The sequence below is a fragment of the Rutilus rutilus genome, assembly GCF_951802725.1.
Source record: "Rutilus rutilus genome assembly, chromosome: 4".
Taxonomy (NCBI): domain Eukaryota; kingdom Metazoa; phylum Chordata; class Actinopteri; order Cypriniformes; family Leuciscidae; genus Rutilus; species Rutilus rutilus.
In genome coordinates, this window is record NC_140212.1 from 23380208 (window position 1) to 23403384 (window position 23177).

Consider the following 23177-nt stretch of genomic DNA (forward strand, 5'->3'; position numbering starts at 1 on the left):
TAGCATATGTAACTGAAATTATTAAAAATCTTTTTTGTTAATTGAAATAAAGCTGAATATATATATATATAAATAATATATATTTATTTATTTATTTGAAACTTGGAAACTAACTGAAATAAATTACAAGTTGAAGCTCTAAAATAAACTAAAACTGAAATAAAAATAAAAATAAAATGAAGTGATATAGAAATATATAAAAAAAGACAAAAGCACTTAACAAAAATTATAAAAATATAAACATCAATGATACAAATGAACAATCAAATGATATCAGTATCAACAAAATTCATTTTTGCAATATTGAATACTGATATTTAAAATGATTTAAAACAAGAAAAGATACTTTAAATGTGAAATTGAAACCGCCAGTAGGTGGCAGCAAGTCACTGTTAATGAGCGAATCATTGAGATTGAACCAATTCATTCAAACGGCTGATTCATTCAAGGAAAAAAACATTTGACTATCTTAATCTATCCTAGTCAACTGATTCGTTCAAAAAAGCTGATTCACTCAGTAAGGAAAGACCGCCGTGTGTGGCTTTGTTTTGAACTATTTTCGTTGGCGAAATAGAGCAAAAACAGGCAATATGGTGTTTAAAATGTAAGTCACTTAATAGTAACTTCTTGTTTATTAAACTTGTATAAAATCAATATCACATTTGTTATCATGCTGATATTTGGAGAAAAACTGCACTCTTGTGATATTTATTACTAAATGATATAAATAAAGCCTAAATCACGCAGTGAAAGTGTGCACTCTAAACACTAGTCTAATCTACAAGACTGCATCACGTCGTAGAGTATGCATGCACTCTCTGGGTGTGTGTGAGATATACTCGATAATGTCAAATCGCACATCGTTAAAACAACAATTACGAAGTTATTGCAGACGATATATATTGCACACCCCTAATCGACAACATGAACCAAACTCTTCCAGGCCTCAGCTACAGCTACAGTGTTTGAGGGCAGGTCAAACATGCCCACATACAGCTAACTATATTTGGGCATTGTGCAAATTTTGTTACAGACCTATGAGGAATTGAGCAGGAACAAAGACTGGAATTACTAGCAACTCAATTTATTGTGCACTTTAATCTTTGAAACTTTGCAGACCTTTTACATTCACAAACAGCTTTAGTACACGCTGCATGAAAGGTAATATTCAAAAAAATATAATAGGGGCACTCTAACCAGAGCACACTGACTACGGGAGACTGACTGTTAGTCAATCAGACTCCAGGTTTGAGAGGAAGTAGATTTTTAAAGACTGTGTGAATTTCATTGTGTCTTAACCAGACACAACACGTGACACAAGGTACACTATATTGCCAAAAGTTTTGGGACGTCTGCCTTTACATGCACATGAACTTTAATGGCATCCCATTCTTAATCCGTAGGGTTTAATCTGGAGTTGACCCATCCTTTGCGGCTCTAACAGCTTCAACTCTTCTGGTAAACGCTTTACACAAGGTTTAGGAGTGTGTTTATGGAAATTTTTGACCATTCTTCTAGAAGCGCATTTGTGAGGTCAGGCACTGATGTTGGAGGAGAAGGCCTGGCTCGCAGTCTCCGCTCTAATTCATCCCGAAGGTGTTCTATCGGGTTAAGGTCAGGACTCTGTGCAGGCCAGTCAAGTTCCTCCACACCAAACTTGCTCATCCATGTCTTTATGGACCTTGCCTTTGTGCACTGGTGCGCAGTCATGTGGAACAGGAAGGGGTCATCCCCAAACTGTTCCCACAAAGTTGGGAGCATGAAATTGTCCAAAGTGTCTTGGTGTGCTGAAGCATTAAAAGTTCCTTTCACTGGAACTGAGGGGCCAAGCCAAACCCCTGAAAAACAACCCCACACCACAATCCCCCCTCCACCAAACTTTACACTTGGCACAATGCAGTCAGACAAGTACCGTTCTCCTGGCAACTGCCAAACCCAGACTCGTCCATTGGATTGCCAGACAGAGAAGCGTGATTCGTCACTCCAGAGAACACGTCTCCACTGCTCTAGAGTCCAGTGGTGGTGTGCTTTACACCACGGCATCTGACACTTTGCATTGTGATTGTGATGTAAGGCTTGGATGCAGCGGCTCAGCCACGGAAACCAATTCCATGAAGCTCTCTAGTCTACGCACTGATCTTAAGCCAATCTGAAGGCCACACAAAGTTTGGAGGTCTGTAGCAATTGACTTCTGTGCACTGTGCGCCTCAGCATGTGCTGACCCCGCTCTGTGATTTTACGTGGTCTACCACTTCGTGGCTGAGTTGCTGTTGTTCACAATTGCTTCCACTTTGTTATAATACCACTAACAGTTGACCATGGAATATTTAGTAGTGAGGAAATTTCACAAATGGACTTATTGCGTAGGTGGAAACCTATCACAGTGCCACGCTTGAATTCACTGAGCTCCTGGGGAGCGACCCATTCTTCCACAAATGTTTGTAGAAGCAGTCTGCATGCCTATGTGCTTGATTTTATACAACTGTGGCCATGGAAGTGATTGGAACACCGGAATTCAAAGATTTGGAGGGGTGTCCCAATACTTTTGGCAATATAGTTTATCTCTTCAGAGTATGAAAAATTGCTTATGATGTTGGTCTTTTGTAGGTAATTTTGCATAATGCATCTGCTAAATTAATAAATGTAAGTGTAGATCAGTGAGTGTGAATGACGTTTGTTAAGGTTCTCACCCGTTGTGCTTTGGTGAGCTCCTCCTTTAGCTTCTCGTAGCCTTTCTCTCTGACCTCCATAACTGACGGACTTCTGAGACGGGACAGACTGTCTGTGCTCAGGCCCAGAACCTCCTCTCCATCAGCCAACAGGACGTTGCCATCCACCACATCCACAGTGGCTGAAGGATCATTTCCACTGTGGAGACAAATATCAATTTGGTTTCAAAACTTTGGTTTCAAAACTTCGCATACGGAAAATAGCGGAATACACAGAGTGAGTTGCTGTGGGAAAGGTACATGATCCAAGCTGACCGAAACATGAGCATGCTTTATATTTATAAGCGCTTCAAGCAAAAGCATAAGCGTTTACTGCGTCTTGCCCTGTCGTGCTTTGACAGATGTGTGCGCCGTTTAATGCCGTTGACACGTTTTCCTCAACGCATAACATTTACAGTAAGTTTTATGACTGTAAGTCATTATCTTTAAATGCTATAAAATAGGGTTTAAAATACCCGTTGGCTTAAAATACCCGTTGGCTTGCTATATCAAGCCAACTTTATGCTAGTATATCACTGTGAAACCCTTAGCGTGAAACTTTGCACGTTACGTTCATATTCTGAGTCCATCTGCTTGCCTGTAGCATATATAGTACAGCCTACATCCCCAATAAGGTGCGAGTTTGGTTTTTTATATCACTGTATTTAGTCCATTAAGCTACGTTAAGCGTTTTATATGTCCTGACGGCACGGGAATCCTGGAGTATGACATATTGAAGGAACCCCCAGTACTGCAGCGCAGCGCTAAGATATAAAGTTTAGGAAACTGAACAATCGAGAGAAATATACTGTATGTGTACTTCAGATTTAACGCAGCTTGATCTGTACAGCAGCATCGGGGAATAACATTATAATCTCGTTCACGATAGAGAACGCTGCTCACATGTAGGCTACACAGGGAAAGTAACCGTAAAGACACTAGGTGTTTCTCAATGTCAAGGATACTTCCTTGGCAGGACTGGTCCTTCCAAGTCACTTCCTTCAGAGGCTAGGCGAGGCTCCTCTTTAGCATTCGGAGAACACGTAAATGGAACAGGCTAGCAAGTGCACGTCAGTGCGTCATTACGTCAGTGAAAAAGAAAAACAGAGCGTTGCTATGGACGCAGTTCTGTTCACTCAGGCAATATAATCGTTTTTAAATCAATAAACTCCTTTTTAATCATATTGATTATTTGACTGTTAAGTGTGTTTAAACAGTGCGGGTCAATTTGACCCATAACCTAATGGATGTAATTATTTTTTTTAAACAAATGTTTGGTAATGTAAATATATTTACATTTGAAAGCATATTGACCCGTTAACGCTCCGACTCCGTTAACGTCCAACATTTTGAATTTTTTGAACAAGATAGCAAAGCTGCGCGCATAGGATTGTGGGTGATTTGAGAGCGCGAAGAGCGCGAAGGCTACACATATGCATCCTTTCCTGTATATGGGATATTTTTCGAACGAAGGACTCAGTCCTTGGTGGAAATTCCGAGGATCCTCGACATTGGAACAGTCCTTCGACGGATGTCGATGACGTAGCATCCTCGAAATTCTGGCTTCCGAGGATCCTTCCTTGACATTGAGAAACGCCTATTGAATTAAACATAAACACAGCTTTTGTGTCTTTATCATCTTTCCGCATATATACTGGCCCTGATAATCATCACACATACACTTACCGCTTGCTGCAATTTCCATTTCCACAAATCCGTTATAATGAATGAGCGACTATCTACCCATTGCTCTGGTCTTTGTCAACACGCGCTTGCACCACCTGCTGGTGTGCAAACTAACAGCAGATGGAGATTATGGATTGATACTCTACTGCTATTACTGCAGTTCCCAGATGTGCAAAGTTGAATTTTCTGTCAAATTTTAACCACTGAATTTGTGGAAGCAAATTTGTTAAGCAAAATAAAATCGACCGAAAATTGCCTGTCGAATATAATAGGCTGTATTTTTAAACAGAGTGAATATTTTGGAAGTGGAATTTGAAAGGTGAATATGGATTATTGAATTTTTAATAATGAAAAGGAGTCTGAAATGTTTTGAATTCAGCCCGTAAAAATGAAAGTCCTAAAGATAAAACGCATTAAAATGCAAGCACTTTTAATGCAATGCATATTTTTTTCAAGTAGTGCAATTCAACAAGCTTTTGTTTTTCATAAAAAATTGTCATAAATTTTCTTCCATACACTGGGCAAGATGTGAAATAATAGGGCTGGGAGAATGCCGCTGACCCGGAGAGAGTTGTCATGAAACAGTCTTTTCAACCTCATAGTATCATTATTTCTGTGATGCAATAGTTACAATTATCATAGACGTACTCAGATAAAAGTCACTACTACGATAGCGATCAAACAGCTTTTGATAACAATAAAATAACGCATTTATCGATTACATTGTTTCACCACTAAGTGGCGACAAGTGACTGTTAACAAATGTATTTGTTATTGAATCATTTATTCAAGAGAATGTAGTATTGTATGATGCTTCTGAAATAAAAGTCAGAAAGATGTGATGATTTGTTTTTGTAAATATGACTCATCTTATACATCATGTACAGTCAGTTTAAGTGTATGATTTAACTTTTCGGCTGCTAAAGGCAATTGACCCCAGATACAATTTGCCTTGCCGTAAATATGCGCTCCCAAAATTGTATTTTAAAGTTGTCGAACAGCTGTCACAGCAGCTTTCTTAGATAACGCACTTCGCGACCACTTCCGATCTACTGACGAGCCGAACCTGCGAACCCTACATCAGTCTTACCATTCATTTTATTGATGGCTGGGAGCTGAAATCGGCTTGTCTGCAAGCCAGTTACTTTCCAAATGAACACACCGGGGAGATCATCGCAGATTGCACTTTCTGTACTTGTTTTGCTCTACTTCAGTTACATTTACATGTAACACTTCATGTTACACTTCAGTTCATTTAATAAAAAGCAGGAAGTGATCACAGATTTTTTTTTTTTAACTGCTCAAATTTGCACTAAACATTTTGTATTTACTTTGCAACAATAGCTGTTCTATCTAAAAAGTTTTTGTTGTTTTTTAATAGGGGCAAAAGAAAATCATGTTTTTTTATTATTTAAAAGAAAATGCAAACATATCGAGATATATATAGAATATTGTAAACATTTTGACAATATCGAGATATCATTTTTTTTTATATATCGCCCAGTCCTAATCGGCACCCAAGTATCGTGATAGCATCGAATCGGGAGATAGGTGTACCCTATGAAATAACATTGTTTAAAATAATGGATTAAAAATTATTTTTAATATATATATATATATATATATATATATATTCTTTTTCATCCGATTCATCAAACAAATTATCGACAGATTAATCGATTATCAAAATAATCGTTAGTTACAGCCTTAAAATATATTTAATAAAAAAAAAAAAAGATGTTGTACACTAATAAGGAATTCATAATTAACACTACAACTTTTTATTAAAAAGAATGAATTATCAATTTTGATTTCATGTTGACTTCAAAGTCGGCATGAAATTGAAGTTGTGATATTGTTTTCTTCGCTATTGTGATGTATAGTGAAACAGCTTCTCAAACAAGAAAAAATGTGCACAGATAAATCATTTATAATAAATATTGCAATAATCCATTAAAAAAAAAGAATTTGGTTGTGCATGCATGCATAAAACATTCAGGTACATACAACATATTCACATACTTCAGCTTGTGATTATACGCTTTTGATGGCATCTCCTCAAAGTAATACAAAATACTTATTTTTTTCTTTTGATAAATATAGAAGGACAGGAAACAGAACTGGGACACAGTGGTGGCAGGGTTCAAATCTGCATTACTGTATTTCAAAATGACGATAACTTGGTCTGCAGATACAAGCACCAATATTAAAGGTTTTTATAATTTGTCATTTTTAATTTAGTTATTATTGCCATTTTAAGTTATAGCTTTTTATTCTTTTTTTGTTCTGTAGTTTCCATGTAATTTCAGTTTATCTGTATATAGAATTGTAGACAGTTCTCCCCAAAATAAAATTACTGTCATCATTTACTCCCCCTCATGCCGTTACAAACCTGTATGACGTTCTTTCTTTTGTAAAAGAAGATAATATAAAAGAAAGAAGCTAAAGATAAACATAAAAGAAGATATTTTAAAGAATGTTGGTAACCAAACCATTTTGGTGACCATTGACTTCCATTATATGAAAAAAGACATTTCTCAAAATATCTTCTTTTATGTTCCACAGAAGAAAGGAATTCATACAGGTTTGGAACGACAACATGATGACAGATTTGTAATTTTTGGGTGTGAACAGTCTCATTAACTGAGATTATTTAAATGCGTTTAATGCTCTTAAAATTAACAGCATAGCCAAAATGTTTGTACAAATAAATGCAAGGCTAGGCAAACATACTGTATATAAAAAAACGTATATACAAATTAATTTGCAGAGGAAATAAACTGATTGGAGCTTCTGCTGTAGACTCTGTGTTCGGTTCTTCACCTGCTGTCCCATGTTCAAGTCTTACCTGCCATTGAGGGCGTCCTCTGTGCCCAGGTGCCGCGGGGCCGAATACACGGGCTGGGTGGGCAGCTGGTCGGCTCGGAGAGCGTTGGGTGCGTTCTGACCGGAGGACAGCGAGTGTGTTCGGTACAGTGTGCTAGGAGGAGCGTTGTGCTTTGGTGGACTCGGGGCGATAACGCCATGAAGATCTGGGGTGGTGGGTGATGCCAGGTTCACCTCATGGAAACCTTCGAGCGGTTCACTGGCCATAGCCACAAATATCTTCATACAATACTCTGTCAAAACATCAGAAGAGGACAGGTAGTTCAATTCCTAGACCACATAATCCAAAGCAAAATCCAATGTCTATAACCAAAACCATCTCATTAGGATTCGCAAAATTGCATATTTTTTAAAACTGGCTAGTCTGTGCTAGTAGCCAACTAGCCCTGAAAACATTTTAAGGTCAAAAGATGCATCTGCATCTGTGAACTAAGTAAGGGATAATCCACGGCTAGCCATGCATTAAAGGATTTTAATGCACGACGTAGAGGCGAAGAACCACCCGACGCGAAGCGGAGGGTGGTTGCCTCTATGAAGTGCATTAAAATTCTTTAATGCATGGCTAGCCGTGGATTATCCCGCTTATACCTTGGTTATTTGCCAAGTTAAAAATAAGTTAAAGCTGTAACTGATGTTTACAGTGTAATTTTTTAACAGACGTGTAAAAATGACGGTTATTTCTTAAGTTAAGGCTCGTCAGTTCTTGCACTCCGTCCGCTTTAAATAAAGTAGAGCCATCGGATTGCTTTTATTTGAATGAATTCATTTATTTAAATTCATTATTAAAAGAGAGAGACAGAGAACTGAAGGAGAAGGAACAGAGAGAGAGAGAGAGATGCGTGCGCGAGTTACCTGTGTGCGTCGATCTCTTCTTTAAAGCAGCTACAGTCCCCTCATTGCTTAAGCATATAGCTAACTTAATGATTCTTTAATGGATTTATTACAATTATTTATAAATGACAGGCAACACTGATACAAATTAAACGATATTCAAAAATCATCCATTTAGCCTACCTAAACGTTTTCATATGCGTCTCTCACTCTGCTTGCAAGTGTATCTGTGTTACTATGGTTACCAATGTAGCGGATTAATTTCGAACTGTAATCAAACTGACTGGAACTACCTGTGCATTAAACAGTTTTACTGCACACCTTCCAGCCAATCAGAATCGAGTATTTAAACAGCCCATGGTATAATATGAATGTAAACAAAGGTTAATGAATGCTGTAAAAAAATATACTTCTCATTGTTAGTTAATGCATTAACTAATGTTAACAAAATACAGTGTTACCAATAAAATGGTGTTCAATATACGCTGGCCAAAGCATTACAGTATAACATGAACATTAGCATAATTTACATGAGCAATATCATACGAGTAGCGTGCTGATATACAGCCATATCGCACGGCTACTCGTGTGATATTGCGTTTATACAACAGTTTGACGGCACAAGAGTGTAAATAAATAAGAAACAACAAAGGAGTGTCTTTAAAAACCCTCTTTTGTGCAGAACTACTTCCTTCCGCCACGGATTCAAATCTCAAGTTGACAGTTTTACAGTTGGGCCCAAACCTTTGTTTAGAACTAGCAACGAATAAATGTTGAGTCACTTCATTTAAGCTTATATGACAGTTAGTTCCAGTCCTTTATTCTGATTGGTCAATAGCTGTGTTTTATCTTTGAACGGTTCTAGGTATCACTGCACAACACCCTTAGCAACCACCCATAGCAACATAAACATATGTTTTTTTTTTTTCTTATTTGAGGAAAAACCTAAGAATTAAAAGGCTAAAATGTTTAAAGTAAATTTTGATTTACTAGGTGGCATGACAGTAGATGTGGAACAATTTAGAGAGAATTCTAAAAATATGAATTGTCATGCTCCAGTGACTTCTCCGCAACTGTCAGAAGCTCCAAAGGTGAAAAATTACACGTGCAGTTACACTGAAAAGAGGGGAACCGAGAACTCATTCCAGACTCATTACGCATTTTAACTAGGGGTGCACGATATATCGACTCAATATCGTTATCGCGATATCACGTTGCCCGATATTATATCGAAAGTCTCGCGATAATTATGCGATATTTTGTTTATGATGCGTCCCGTCCGACATGTACCTCTCGAAAAATACACGTTGCTTGGAGAGGGTTACCTTTTCATGCTACAGATTTCCCACAGTGGTCAGAAAGAACAGGGAAGACACTTTGTTTCTCTCAATATGACTCTAGAGTCGCTACTCACTCCAAAGCTAATCGCCGTCGCTCTCTCAACTTCTCCCTCGCTCTACCACACAGTCCCCCCACACACACACTTGCCGGCTCGACACACACACCAGCGCACAAGTATAAACATCAGTGCCCGGTTGCATAAAGCACCTTAAAGTCCCTGTAAAGGCAATTCTAAAAAAAAAATTCTAAACACATTATAAATGTTAGAAAGTACTGAATTGTCGAGTTAGACCATTAAACAGTTTTTCACCATTGCTGTGTTCCGGATTTTTTGGGCGGTGCTAAAACGGGGGCTCGATGACGCACTGAAGCCCCTGAGCTCCTGGACACGCCCCTACTTGACACACTGGAGCCCCTGACGCTGCCCCTCCCCTAACAATATAGCACATTCATTCACATCAGTTTGCCGATCGCGAGTTACTGTCAGTACTATTAGTTACTACAGCCTACAGTTTGCTAGCTAGGCTAGCTATGCCTTCGTCACGGAAATGCGTACTACCTGGATGCGATCACGTACAAAACAGATCGGTGTCCTTATTTAAATTTACGAAAAACGATCACATCAAGAAGAGGTGGATTAATTTTGTGAAGAGCCACCTTGATGGACAGCTGAGGATCACCGCCAAAACCCGCCTCTGTAGTGATCATTTTACACGGGATAGTTTTATAAACTTCCTCATTTTTCCTCATTCCTCAACCAAATCATCCTCCCGTCGCGCCGACAACTGGTGCCATCGTCGGCAGTGCGAGCCCACCAATGAGTGTAAGTTGCCTTGTGTGCTTGTGTTATAATTATAGTAGGTAACGTTAGTCCAGGCTCGAACATGGCTTTGTAAAACCTAGGAGCATCCATTCCGGCTGTAGCAGTGACAGTTGAGTGTGGCGAGTCGGCGACGGCAGCTTTCCCGCGAGTGGGCGTGGTTTCAGCGCAGCCAGCGGACACGCCCCCAGCGTTTGAGAGCAGAGACTACTGCTCATTTTTTCAAGATTTTGATAGCTTATTTTATGTACTTGCCGGCTTTTTTTATCATTCAAATTTGGCTGGGTGGCTAATAACACATGTTTCTGTGGTGTGACAAACTCAGAACACATACTTAATTTTGACTTTACAGGGACTTTAAGTGTAATTTTCCCTTAAGTTCGCCCTTATGTTTCCCTTAAACCTAAGGGTGTTGCAGAAAAGTGTTACTTAAGGGTTTCTTTAAGTGAAACGTCATAAATGCTGTTTTTTCACTTAAGTAATCCCTTAAAAAGCGTTAAGTGTTGCATAAAACCCCTTAACGGTCATTTCCCTAAGTATAACTTAAGGTTTGGAAATCGTAACCTTAAGAGTAACGCGGACAAAAATAAGACGACATGGATGAATTTATGGAACCAGCTGAAGATCATTATGTGCCAAGAAGAATTTTTAGGGATAGGGAGAACCCTTTGGACCATCTTAGCGATGAAAAATTGTTGCAAGAATCCAGATTTGATCGACGCACAATATTTGACATCGCTAACAAACTAGACGGCGACCTTGACCATGTCACACATCGCAACCACTCTTTACCTGCGGTGTTACAACTGCTTAAAAAACTGGGAGTTTTCAGACGGTAGCGGGAGATGTTTTCCACATGCATAAATCGTCTGTCAGCAGAGTGGTTCACCGGGTTGCGGGGGCTCTTTCCCGTCATTTAAACGCAACGGTCAAGTTCCCATCCCGTCATCACCAGGAGGTCATTCAAACCATTTTTTTTTTTCGGAAAGCAGGTTTTCCTCGCATATGTGGTGTTATTGACGGCACACATATCAGAATACAGGCGCCCCAAACACACGAAGACCAGTACGTAAACAGAAAAGGCTACCATTCAACAAATGTACAATTAGTTTTTAATTTTCTTTATCCATTCCGATATCCTAGCTTACTTTATTTGATGAAACTGCGAAATTGCTAGTGTTGGTGTTTTGCGTATCTATGGCAACAACAGACTTTTATAACGTGAATCCAGGATCGCTGTCGTGAAACACTTAAATGTTTCCCTTACCTAAGAGAACCGTTTAAGAGATTATATTCAACACCCTTAAGTAGGGATGTTAACCGATGACCGTTTGACCGATGGTTGACCGTATCAACGTTAACCGATCAAAGTTGTCGGTAGTCAAAAAAAAAAAGAAAAAAAAAGAAAAAAAAAGAGAGATTATAGACAGTGGACTAAACGCTACTACAGTTAGCCATCTCATTCCAAGATCTTTTTGTGTGAAGTGACCAAATCCCTCACACTCAATTTTTCATAACTCGCCTGTTTGTACTTAATAAACCAATAAAAACATTTGGCGCGAGGTCACAGCGTTTGGGTTCGCGCGCTCACAAGGTTTGCGAAAAGTAAAGGCTACAGGCTAAAACACTCGAGGTTAGAGTCAGGGCAGACAACAGGATGAAGCGTGCAAAGAAAACTAGTCTGTGGGACAGCGGCGTTTCTTCGGTGCTGTCATTTTCTTAAATGAGCCGCGGCAATGTTTCAAATGAGCTTCTAACGCTAGACAAACGCCTTTATTTTCAACGCGATCACCTTGTACCAAAACCATTTCGAAACTAAGGAGCCATTTGTCCTCCGATTACATACAAGCTCCTCGGCGCCGCGTTTGCGGGACTCATGTTTCGCGCTGTAGGGGATTTTAAAAAAGTGACGTGAGTGGAAGGGCGGCAGTGTGTGTGTGAGCGGGAGGCAGAGCGGCACAGAGATGCGACAGAGTTGCAGGCACGGCTCGAAATGGCTGTTATTTCAAATAGCGTAGCATATTTTAAACTAATCGGTTAACCGGTTTCAACCGACTAATGAGGCTCGGTGGTCGGTCAAGAACATTTTTAGTTTTCGCCATCCCTACCCTTAAGTTATTCTCTTAGGTAAGGGGATCATACTTAAGGGAAAAACTTATGGTGCTTTATGCAACCGGGCACAGACTTCATGTGTTTTCTCAGATCGGATAGCTATCTGATTTATCAAAACGATTCCATTTACACCTGGACACATAAATGTGTTTTTGCAAAACGGTTCCTAGTCTGTTTTTATTTGAGCTCCATGAGATGACGCCTAGGAACGTTTATTATTACACCTAGGAACAGTTTTATAAAAGCAATAAGGTACTCAAGACTAGTGCTGTATCGTGAATAAGTTACGGCTGAAGGGTTTGCAACGTAACAACTTATTCACAGTACAGCACACCCTTGAGGTCCTTATTGCTTACTTATTGTATTATTTTGAGAAGAGTATTATGAGAGAGAGATCAATTAAGCGAGTGCATTACCTGCATCTAGCTGATATTATGATATTTATACAAAATCATTTTGCTTGTCCGCCATGACACTCTTTGTGAGAGAAATGCTGCAAGCGGAGTGATACAAACAGTGAAACGGTTCCCGTGGTGATACATGTAGAATATCGCATGGCTGGAAAAGGCTCTCAGCCAATCAGAATCGAGAACCAGAACAAACTGTTGTATAAATTAAGAGATAATAAACTGTAAGGACACAATATTTTGATAGTAGGGAAATGTGAACGTACCATTGTGATGAAATGATGTTTAAAGCTTTAGAGTATAAGTCAGCAGGAAGAGCAGAACAAAGTTTTCTCCTCATAAACCACGGCTGATTCCTGATTTACTTTCACCTACAGACACACAAAACAAGAACACAAGCTACAGATGAATGAACGGTCAAGTCAATCCCTGAAATAAAAGAAGAATTGTGAACATTATTTATAAATTACAATAAACATTCAACAATTAAAGGGTCAGTTCACCCAAAAATTCTGTCATCATTTACTCACCCTCACATCGATCCAAACCCATAAGACTTTTGAACATATTTCGAAACTCAAACGACGATATTGTTAATGAAACTAGATTTCTGTCCCTTCATTGAAAGTCCATTCCACCAAAAAGTTCATAAAGACGTAGCAATCGTAATCCATATGAATTAAGCACTTTAATCGAAGTCTTCTGAAGAGACTTTATATGAATTTAATTTAGGATTGTATTCATTTATCTATACACTGATCAACACACATACACAAAGCACATCACATCACATATAGTGAATGGAAGTAAACATGCTTGAGTAAAACAAACACGTTTGAAATTCCATTTCTCATATTTGATGTGCTCTGATGTGTGTCGTCAATATTTGTTTATATAAAATAATTAAAGCCTAAATTAAATCAATTCTCATAAAGCGTTTCTTTAGAAGACTAGGATTAAACCGCTCAATATAGATTACTCCTTATGAACTTTCTGAAGCATCAAAGTTTTTGTGCATTCGACTTTCAATGGAGGGATAGAAATCTCTCATATTTCATTAAAATATCATCATGTGTGTTTCGAAGTTGAGCGAAAGTCTTACTGGTTTGGAATGACATGAGGCTGAGTAAATGATCTACTAAATGACCTATCCTTTTCATAACATAATACAACTATAAGCAGAAAGGACTCCAGACTGAACACAGAGGTGTGTTCCTAGTTTAATGTTTGATCGTGTCAGAGAATATGATGATGTGGTTGGTTTGTACAAAACAAAGTTTATTTATAAAGTCAAAGTCAAAGTCACATTATAAGCTACACAACCATGACGCACATTGAAGAATGCTACTGATGTAGTAAAGAAAACACTCTTATATCTGAGCTTCTTTTAGATTCTGGACTTTCATCAGCCAACTTCACGAGGTTCATCCTGGGACGATTTTAAACTGTACTTGATGATGAAAAGATCAGTAAAGTTGTGTAAGATCATGAGAAACATCAATTCAGTCCAGTGTGTCAAAAAGTTTGTTGCTAAATATACAACGTGAATGAATAAACATTCTGTGGAGAAGGCATACATCTAGGCATTAGTGTGAACGCTGTAATAAACCGAACAGATATCTGATAGGCTAGAGCTGCTCATCATTAAATATTGAGTCCTGCTGCTGCTGGAAGCGCTCCAGCTTATCTACACTAGCTCTTACTTTCACCAGTGGAAAAAAGAAATAAATAAATCACTAGCTATCTGGAGCACGAGTGTTTATAACCTTACGAGGGGATCATTTTTCGCTCCATGTACAAGTATGGCCATGAGTACTTAGACGTGACAGCAGCAACCGATCATACAAACACAAACATTATGTGACTTTTTACCATTTCAAAATGCTTCGCAACAATCAACTGTGCCAATGTACCGCAAATGTGCCAAACTAGGGCTTCGTTTTTAATAGTGTGATTGGTTACAGTGGCATTTTTGTATGGTACATTGGGCCCTGATTGGTTAGAATGGGATGATAAAAGTTCTTGAAACTAAAACAGCCTCACATGCTCTGCACAAACACAAGAAGCTAGGCTCTATGGTAACACACCGATTAGTCCAATAAGGATTTAGCAGTGGGACTTTTTTCTGATTTTGCAGACCAAAATGACTGAATTTGCTGTGGCTTTCTCAAAAATTGCTCATATTGGAACTTTTCTTTCCCTTTTAAAACACTTGTATGTAAACCTGGCAGGCGTCGAAGTCCTGGTGCTCCAAACGGTCAGTCCAATACAGCAGAAGTACAGTTAAACACAAGCTACTGCAAACAATGAGGGCAGTGCACTGCTTACATTTGCATTCATACCATCGTACCTGCATGGACTGGCTAATAATCAGACAGTGATCGCTTCTGGGAATGAGGATGCGATGCAAATACTAAATTAATTTGCAGTAGAGTGGTGCAGTTATGACGTCAGAACCCGGAAGATTCGAGTTCCTTTCAGATTTTCCTATTTTTCGATTTATGAGTAAAATAAAGCCTGTGGTAAACATAACTTGACATAACGTAAAAAACACACTTACAGCGAAAACGCGAATTTTCAAAAGGTTATGTTAATTTTTTACAATACGTAAAAATATGTTTTTAATAAGTAACTAGATAAGACAGCTTGGGGTGTGAGTACGTGCAAAACATCAAAGTACTGTATCATCAAGTTATGTTTACCACAGGCTTTATTTTACTCATAAATTACTCATTATAAAACCCCATAGGAAAATCAGGAAGGAACCAGCACTCAATTAGACTTCTGGGTTCTGACATCATCCCTGTACCACTCTATTGCATTCGAACTTTGACCGAAACATGTTTCCTAGTATGATGCCCTTAAAACATCCAGGAAACACCCTGGATAACATCAGCACACATTATCATTTTGGGATGACTTTAGATTGATAGGAGCAAAACAAACTATGACCACTTATTTTATTAAAGAGAAAACAAATCGATTCAGAAAATAAAATCCGTGTTCTGATTAGTCTGTTGTGTATTAATCTGAAAGTTAATCAATCAGGGAAGCTATAAAGGTGAGTAACATGGGCTCGTTTGATCCAGTACAGGCATCATGTCTAACTGTCACATTTATAATAATAATGACATTATTATGTCATGAAAAAGAAAACATTATTGCTGCTCTTCAATAAAAACAGAATTTCTTTATTTCATTTATGCCAAGAAAAGATCAAAATGAATGCGCTCGTTGTTTAGATTTCTAAGCGAGTGCTTCAGTCCACAGAGGAATTACGCTCGTCACATCTATTGTAAATGATGTAAAACTTTTCCGTCCACATGAAATTCATCATTCTGTCAGTTCTACACAACTATGTGTAGAACATTACTCAACAACAGCAAACAAAATTGTCAGATCTGTGGTGCGTTTTGACAGCGACTAGTTTAGGGTACGTTTACACGACAACGATATGATTAAAACGGAGAAGTTTTTCCTTTGAGTTTTCCGCGTGCAGACGACACCGACAATTGTCAAAAGATCCCCATTCACACGGATCCGCGAAAACGACTAAAAACGCTGTATTCTGCTGTCAGGCCATTAGATGGCGATGAAACACTACAGACTGAACATGTAATACCCATGTGCATGACGTCATCGTCTTCAGAGATTTACGTTTTTATTGTTTACACGGAGACCGGTTTCAAAAACGTCCACTTTGGAACCCGTTTTCAAAACTTTGCGTTTTCAGGCACGCATAAAAAAGTTTTACGTTTTTAGTCGAAAACGGTGTCGTGAAAACAGCCCCTCAGTTAGTCTTCAGTCTTTCTCCAGGTTTAGTTAGTCTTTCTCCAACCTTTTATGTAACGGACCGTAAAATGTTAGGACCAGTCATGAAGAAAAAATGTAGATCGTTCTTTTAAGCCTAGTCTAAGCAGTTTATGCAACGAGCCACAGGTTATAAATGCAACCAAACCATTGTGTTACCCGTCATTGTCTGTCGGCATTGGTCGGCTCTCGTTTTTGCCAACTGAATATGTTACATTGGCATTTGTCGGGTCTTGGAATGTTTGAGAAATGACATACTATAATCTGGTCACTGTCAGCATTGGTCGTGTCTGTCGGAACCAAGCGTGCCGCACAAGCCCTGAAAAGTGAAGCCAAAACGTCTCGATCGCCCCCCGGTGACTGGTCCTAGTATAGGTCATAAGCCCCGCCTCCCCGTGTTATTCAACGGGACATGAGACCAACACTTCAAATATCTTTTTTCCAAAGGTGGTTTCTTTCATTTGCTGTCGTTTTAATCAAGCTGATGTAAGTTCAAGTGTCTGTTTCAAAAATAAGTTGGTTTTTAGTTAGTTACGTGATGCGGTGGTGTAACGTCATGATTGACAGCTGTGATTGACAGGTTCTCGAGCGATGTAGTCACTGAAGCACCAACGGACATTTTTTTCGGGATCTTCGGAGGACTGAGGAGATTGTATTTACTTTATTTTATCAAGCCTCTTGTCGTACTGCAATACATTTTTTAAAAAGTGTGCAGAATCCACTCATTCTGCGAGAGTGAGGGCGGAGCGCTGATTTCGCGGCTTTACTTCCTGCTCACTACTGTGCAGGTCTGGTCCCGAGATCGCTACTGCGCAGACTCAAGTTCCAATATGTCAGCGCCATATCGGGACTCTGGCGGCTTCAGTTCTCATCAATGGAAGAGAGCGAAGGGGCGTCGTCCATCTTTTTTTACAGTCTATGGTCGGAACAGTGTGAAATGGCCTTAAGAGTTGGCCTGAAATGGCCTTTAGAAATTCTTGAAATTTACATTTTTTAATTTTGTAAGATTTCCATGAATCCAGCCACTGGAAAGCAAAGCGTGGTCAAAGTGCACAGAGCAAGTGCTAGTTTAACGACGGAAAAAAATGGTCGGCGCATGGTCTAGAAGGGTTTTCCCTATTCTCTTAATGAGTAATGGGTGTGTTTTGGGCGTAAATTGCAAAATACCAATCAGAGTCTCGTCTCCCATTCCCTTTATAAGCCAGTTGCGCTCGCGCCATGGCGGATTCGCTATTTACATGCCGGAATTTGCAAGTGGAAAACTGAACGCTTCTCCAGAAAGCAAACGGATCTGCTCGTGCGAGAGGTTAAAGCGTGCAAGCAGACCATCTACGGAACAAGCCGGATTCCACCATATCTTGTACACAATATTAATCTTTTACAGAGTGAGACTTTTAATAAGCAGAGTGTACGTGCAGTGTGGACCGGCCTATAGGCGCACATTACTAATGCAACCTTTAAATAACAAAAAATAAATTCCGCGCCATTGACTTTAGACCAGGTTTCAGTTGGTCAATGGCGCAGTCTATTTCAGTTGCCTCAAAATAGTAACGCGCCAACAATGCCTCGTTTTCAGACCAGCACGACCATGGGTACAAATGCATTTGCTATTTCAACAACGTGGCACAGGACGTGAAAATGATAACTGCGTCGTGCTGAAACTAGCAAAAAACACTTGCCTGGCGCCGGGTATATGATAGGGCCCTGTGTGTGTGAAACATACTCAGCTGTTTTGGTGTAAGATGGCAACATAGGATGCAGAGTACAGACTGTATTGTCACGGGGCGGCATTAGTTCATCTTCTTGAGTAACCAGAGTCATATGAACACAATCACCTACATCCAACTGCACAATAGAGGAGAGTATCCCTCCAGGAGACAGACACACAGACAGAGACTAAACTACTGTTGACTGTGTGTCTGACAGTGTGTAGCTCAATACTGTTTATGTAGCTCAATGTTGGTCATTGTGGTTCGTCTTGAGGAGATCCTTTACTAAGAGGTCAGATGGACAATTGTTTCCTTCTGGACAATAAAATGTGGAAAAAAATCCCACAGAGTTAAGGAGGGACCAGGACAAGACCTGTAATTTCACGTAGGGCTGCATGATATATGGTTTTAGCATCGATATCGCGATGATAAAACTACTGTTAGACCTACCTGAAAAACCTTAAAAGCACTGATTATTTCATTTGTATTTCTTTATTCATTTTCATTATTTATTCTTTTTCATTTATAACAATTCACTTGTATTTAAAGGCAGGGTAGGTGATTTTTTCCAGATTTTTTAGTTTTTTTTGCTATGCTGGTTGAAAGTCTCTTCACATCCTGATAGCAATCACTAAGTTAAGTGGTCTAAATGTATATAAATACTAGGTCCGAATGCTACGATACGATGTCCTACCTGCCTGTCAACGTATGTATTTTCATACCTCTGCATCACACGTCATCAGCTCATTTCATGGCACTAAAGTCTGATGTCATCAAATTGTGATTGGTTGGTGAGATCAATTTGCATTGATTTACTATTCTAGTGACTCAACATCACTAGTCATAGAATGTGATCATCGGCCAAAGAGGCACATCCTCACATTTATATAAAAACAAGAATCAACAGAACGGAATGGACACATTAATAAAAGTTGGACTTCTTTTAAAAACAGCAGGACACAATGACCGAATACCATCTAAAAGTGTGTCTGTAGTGCTTTAAATGTTAATAAGTTAATAATAGCCGCTTTCCGACCAAGTAGTTACAGGAACTTAGTTCTAGGAACTGTCCACTTCTAAACAGTTCTAAGAACTACTCTCCCCCAAACTCAGTTTTGCTGTTTGCGTTCGCACTGGCCAAGTGGCCATAGGAACTGGTAGGAGGGGTAAGGGAGTGACGCAAGCACGGTGACTTTTATTTTGACGGCGCGACTGACCTTTATTTTGGCGGCGCTGAGAACGCCAGAGCAAACAATGCTTGCATTCTCTGTGTTTATTAGTTAGCGATCTGTCTAACAGTACTGTTTAATATGTTATTAGATAGAACTGTTATAGAAAGTAGACAGTATATGAAAAAAAGGTTATTAGCCTATGCTGTGTGGTTGATGTCCAGTGTTGCTAGCTGGGCAGATAAACATAATCATGTTTGGCTTGGTCCCCTCAAAGTTGCGTTGGATTTTCTCTTCAGCATAAAGGTTTAGAGACCCATCTATCACTGTTTTCCATGTTTGTATCTAGTTTCTGGAGTAAATATAGGCTATACTCTGTGTGTTTACATTCTAGCTGTTTTAAAAATGGCGGGTGCTGGTGTTCCGCGTGCGTTCGGTCAATCAGCGTATACTAACGTCACAGGTAGTTCCTATAGTGCTGGTTTAGACCCTACTCTGAAGTAGGACCTAAATTAGTTCCTCCAAATGGAGTTCCTAGAACTAAAATCGTTCCTAGTTCCTGCGGTGCGAACACGCCGACATCCGGGTACTTTAGCCAATAGTTCTAGGAACTGTGAAAAGGTTCCTCCGGTCGGAAAGCGGCTAATGATAACAAGACTGTGTTTATCATGGTGATTTGTACATAGGCTCGGGATTTGCACTTAACAAGCCTAAACAGACAGTGACAGAGAGAGACATCGACTTGGCGTGTGCGATTTCCTGGTCTGTCCTTCAGGTCAAGCCATATATTCATAAAAAAAAAAAAAAGATAATAATTCCCTGTGAATGGCGTCAGCGCTGGTCAATTTGATCTCTATGAAGCGAAGCATCAGTTTCAGCATTGCCCATGTGGCGCATTGATGCTCCGAAAGATTTCAAATACTTTGGAAAGAAAACTTTCTAAAGACCCGAGACCAACTGCCAAGACTCTAGTGAATGATTTAGCCAAGTCTGGGATTGACGTCTCAACGAAGAGCCCTGCACAGGAATGGACAGGGTTGCTGACCAAGAAAAACTTCTGAGGAAGAGACACCTCCAAGCTAGACTGAAGTTTGCCATTGAAGGACAATCTGGAGAAAAATTAGGCATTATGGAAACTTGTCATTTGGTCAGATGAGACAAAATTAAAGCTCTGTGGCTAGGCTTGGGAATCGGTTCCAGGTTCCGGTTTGGAACCGGTTCCAAACGTTCCGATCCATCGGAATCGTACACGTCCACACGTTAACGATTCCACTAACGATTCCTAATTCGTTCCGTCCATTCCTGCGTCGCGGCAGGACGTCACAGTATGTGAGGTGGTAACGTTAATGGTGGTGATGCTGTCGGCTCACGCGCTAGTCTGTTTTGATCTTCTTTACCACCAACAGAAGTAAACTAAGTAAACGAAGTCAATCCAACAGTGTGATAAGTGCGTGCCGTCAGATTTATATTCCAAGTTCACATTTTCATAGCCTGTTTAGATCGAATCCATGAACCGCATTATTACACCGTTTTCTAAGGCTACGCGATCTATTTAAAACAATTTACAATCATAAAATAGCAGAGTGCTATCATAAAATCGTAAAGGCTGTGATATGCGTCAAAAATATATGCACTTTTTTTTTTTACAGAGAAGCACGACGCTTTAATTATTTATATGCGTGCAGATTGTTAAAAGTAACTCAGCTCTGTTCATAGTAAACGCTGCTCCACACATACTCAGTCTCCTCATGTGCTGTTTGTTTAGGTTTCCGATAATGTACGTTTGGGAATGCAAAACCTTGGACGCATGTTTCATATAACTGTCATCATTTAAATGCGTGTCAGCATCTCAGGGAGCACAACAAATATGCTCAAATTAAATACCAGGAGTGCACTATATTTGACAGCCTGCGCTCCACAAACAATGGTAGGTTGGCTTATAAATTATATCAAAACATTAATGCTAGATGTAAGTAACCAATGATCAGCCTGGAGAGATCAAGGATCCTCCCAGAAAAAGCAGACATGCTTGTTTTTCTGCACAATAACTGCTAGAAATGTTTAAATGTTAAATGATTAATTGATGAAGTTTTTGTGAAAACAATAAAAGTTAAAGTTAAAATATAAACCATGATGCGTTGTTTACTCTTTTATAGTTTAGCACACACGACTAAGTGTGATTACAATACAAAGCTTTGTTTTAGAAATGTTTACTTTTTTTAGAAATTTCAAAGCAATCAACTTCTGTATTGATATTGCACACTTTGTTTTCATTCTCTAAAACCACTTTAAATTAGACATTCAAAGCCAACAACTCTCAAAGCCACCCTGTAAGTGTTCAGCAAATGGTACAGGAATCGATATGGGAATCGATAAGGAATCGCATCGATAAGCAGACTCGACAATGGCATCGATATCGATAATTTCTTAACGATGCCCATCCCTATCTGTGGCCAAAGATATGTTGCCTATGTTTGGAGAAAGAAGGACACCCAAAGAACACCATTCCCACAGTAAAACATGGCAGTGGGAGTATAATGCTGTGGGGATTGCAATGCGTTTGGAACTGGGAATATCGTCAGGGTCGAAGGAATCATCGACTAGAGAAGATTTTGAAAGCAACAAAACTTGGTTTGTGTTGACATTTTGTCTTCCAGCTTGATAACGACCCAAAGCTGGTGTTGTCAAAAGTACTGACTTTGGTACAATGTGACGATACCAGCATTTCCTTCTAGCATTTTGACTGTTGAACGGATTCTTAAACACCTCTGATTGGCCATTGCGTTCACGCACTCAACATATCTGTGATTGGCTACAATGATAAAAGCTTCAAAAAAATGTCTTCACCGAGCGCTTACACAGATACACACGGAAGGTTTGGAAGCAGACGTCTATCAGTGGATCCCTAATATATCCACTAATAGACGGATCCACTGATAGACGCCTGCTTTCAAACGCTCACGTGTGTATCTGTCCAAGTGCCCACATTTTTTTGAATTTCAGTATTGACTTGGTACCGAAGTCAGTACTTTTGACAACACTACCCAAAGCGTACCTCACTTCTGGTGAAGAACTACCTCCAAATGAGCGAAGTGTATCAGTAATCCAGTAGAAAATCTGTGGGACACACTGAAGACCAGAGTCTATGCCAGGAGACCAACAAATCTGGAGGAGCTTGAGAGATTTGCCAAGGAGGAATGGGCTGCGACTCCTCAGGACTGACGCAAACTAGGGCTGTCACTTTACGTTCGAAAATCGATTGCACAATCGATCGGACCAACCAACGCAAGTTTCGAAACCGAAAATAGGGAATCGATTTTAACGGTCTTTTCTTGGAGCGCGTCCAGCTCGTCATGGTACGCCCGCAGCAAACACGCGTCATATAGCGACTGCAGGCTCTGACAAACACACAAAACAGCAAATTATACTTCTGCATAATGTTTCTCTTTTTACTACAAAAATGTGAATTCTGCCGGTCTCATGCATACAGATACAGATTCGGTCTACGGTCTACAATAGCCTACGTAGGCGAAATTTGTCTGACATTTCTAATCGTAAACAAAGCCATGTTGAAGACTGCAGTAATGTTCTTCATTGATGTTATGATGTTTTATTAACAAGGTTCGGGAGGAGCACGTTCAGATAATTAACACAGGTGGAGAGCACTCAGCAATCAATGGTAAGAGGTGTGTGTATAT

The 23177-nt window shown here is 39.5% G+C and overlaps 1 protein-coding gene across 13 annotated transcripts in view; it reads right to left on the minus strand.

Moving 5' to 3' along the window:
- Positions 1-23177, minus strand: part of rab3ip (RAB3A interacting protein (rabin3)) — a 46934-nt gene that overhangs the window by 19045 nt on the left and 4712 nt on the right. For all 13 annotated transcript variants that reach the window (XM_084407355.1, XM_084407360.1, XM_084407362.1 and 10 more), the window contains 3 exons: positions 13058-13162; positions 7243-7513; positions 2691-2868 (listed from right to left, as the gene is read on the minus strand). In XM_084407355.1, coding sequence (XP_084263481.1) covers positions 2691-2868; positions 7243-7505 — 441 coding nt within the window. In that variant the 5' untranslated portion in view covers positions 7506-7513; positions 13058-13162. The remainder of the gene's footprint in view (positions 1-2690; positions 2869-7242; positions 7514-13057; positions 13163-23177) is intronic.